Raw genomic sequence first — 2,057 nt, 5'->3', positions numbered from 1 at the left:
ACTGGCGGCTTGTCTCATCCGCCATCTTGGCTCCTCCCCAGCTTGTGTCATCTTTGTCATTCAATTTAAAAAAATTTTTTATTTTAACCACTCAAATAATCATAGCATGGTATTTCATTGTGGTTTTAATTTGCCCTTCTCTAGTGACTAATGATATTGAACATCTTTCCCTAAGCTCATTTGCTATCTGTGTATCTTTTATGAAGTGTCTGCTCCATCTTTTGCCCATTTTTTTATTGTTATATTGTTTTCTGTTAGTCTTGAGAATTCTTTTATGTATTCTAAATACAAATTCTTTATCAGGTATGTGTTTTTCATGTTTTCTTTCAGTCTGTGGCTTGTTTCTTCATTCTCTTAACATAGTGTCTTTTGAAGAGGAGTTCTTAATTTTGATGAAGTCGAGTTTATCTGTTTTTTTTTTTAATGGGTCATGCTTTTGGTATCATATCTAAGGAATCTTTTTTGCCTAACCCAAGGTCACAAAGATTTTCTTCTATATTTTCTTTTGGAATTGAACTGAACTGAAAGAGATCTTTACCCAGTTGAGTTCTGGGATGCTCTACTATGTAGGACATTTCTCTTTGCCTCACTAAGCAGGCCACTGCTCTCTTGCTACTAAGTAGTAACTGCCAGAAAAAAAACTGCACAAAAAGTACGTTGGGAATTGGGCCTCAAGTGAGCAGCGGTGTTGGTGGCCATACGTAGAGCCGTCTAGAGAGTGGGGGTCAATGAAATTGCTGTAGATAGCTGTCCCCAGATTCCACTTCCCCTGATTTGCATGTACTGCAGGGAACTCGAGTGACTTCCACTTTGTAGATTTTTACCACTTCTACTTCCAGCTAGATTATTTTGGCTACCCTGGGGTCAGGGACTGCTACCCTATCTTCTCATCCATACCAGCAATTTGGGAAAAGCAGTTTAGTGTAGTTGTTAAGAGCATAGGCTCTAGCGCTTGACTTCTAGATTCAAATCTTGGTTCTGCCACAAAATAGCTGTGTAATTTTGCCTGAGTGATGTAATCTCTCTATGCTTTAATTTTGTCAGCTGTAAAACGTGGTTATAATAGTGCTTGCTTCACTGTGAGAATTAAATGAGTTGATAAATGTAAAATGCTTAGAATAGCACCTGACACATGGTAAACACTCAATGAACATTGACTATTAACATTACCATTTCTTGAACACCTTCTGTGCACTGGGTATTTTATCCACATTATCCGAATTGTCGCAATAACCTTTGAAGTAGATGAATCCTCGTTTTTCTGCAGAATAATTTGAGGCTCAGCAATGCTGGGTAATTTGCCCACTGATGGCCATGATGAGATTTGAATCTAGACGTGTCAAAGCCTCTCTAGCACAGCATGTTTTATTATTTTCTCAGTAGTGAAGTACATTTAAAAAATAAAGCACAAGTGATTACTGTTCAGTTTCTGCTTTATATTGCTGAAATTTAAATTAGATGAGCTGAACACAGAGCCTATCTACACATGAAAAACACTGAATATAAATTGTCATGATTTAGGCTAAAGAATTATTTTCCAGTGACATATCTAAATCTCATCTTTTATATTTTCTTTCTCTGCAGGCTGTTATGACGGATTAGTATATGTTCTGAAAAGTAATACTGGAGAAAAATACTGGATATTTACTACTGAGGATGCTGTCAAAAGCTCAGCGACCATGGATCCAACCACAGGGCTCTTGTACATTGGATCTCATGACCAGCATGCGTATGCTTTAGATATTTATGTAAGAATTCACCTCATCAGTCTAACACCATAAGCATAGAAGAGCAAGAAACTGTCGAGTGCTGTTGAGTCTGGGAGCAGGTGTTAACTATTTCCCAAGCTTAGCATTGTGATCTGGGAAAAATAAAGCATTAATTACGTCTTAATATCTCAAGACATTTTGAACTTCTTTACCAAATTTACCACAAATAAGTTTGCTGCTTAGAGTTTTGAAATGTAAAGAACTTAGAATTATCATCTTGACAATTGAAAAAAATCACAAAGGAAGACATGAGTAAGATATTTTGAGACCCGATTGCCTAAAAATAAA

The 2,057-nt window shown here is 36.6% G+C and overlaps 1 protein-coding gene across 1 annotated transcript in view; it reads left to right on the top strand.

Annotated features, from left to right (window-relative positions):
• Positions 1–2,057, top strand: part of AASDH (aminoadipate-semialdehyde dehydrogenase) — an 83,531-nt gene that overhangs the window by 73,061 nt on the left and 8,413 nt on the right. Inside the window, exon 9 of the mRNA XM_012641097.1 lies at positions 1,585–1,748. Within this exon, the coding sequence (XP_012496551.1) occupies positions 1,585–1,748 (164 nt within the window). The remainder of the gene's footprint in view (positions 1–1,584; positions 1,749–2,057) is intronic.

The sequence above is a fragment of the Propithecus coquereli genome, unplaced genomic scaffold, assembly GCF_000956105.1.
Source record: "Propithecus coquereli isolate 6110/MARCELLA unplaced genomic scaffold, Pcoq_1.0 Scaffold162, whole genome shotgun sequence".
Taxonomy (NCBI): Eukaryota; Metazoa; Chordata; class Mammalia; order Primates; family Indriidae; genus Propithecus; species Propithecus coquereli.
The sequence above is the reverse complement of the archived record's forward strand: the minus strand, read 5'-3'. Positions and strand labels throughout refer to the sequence as shown.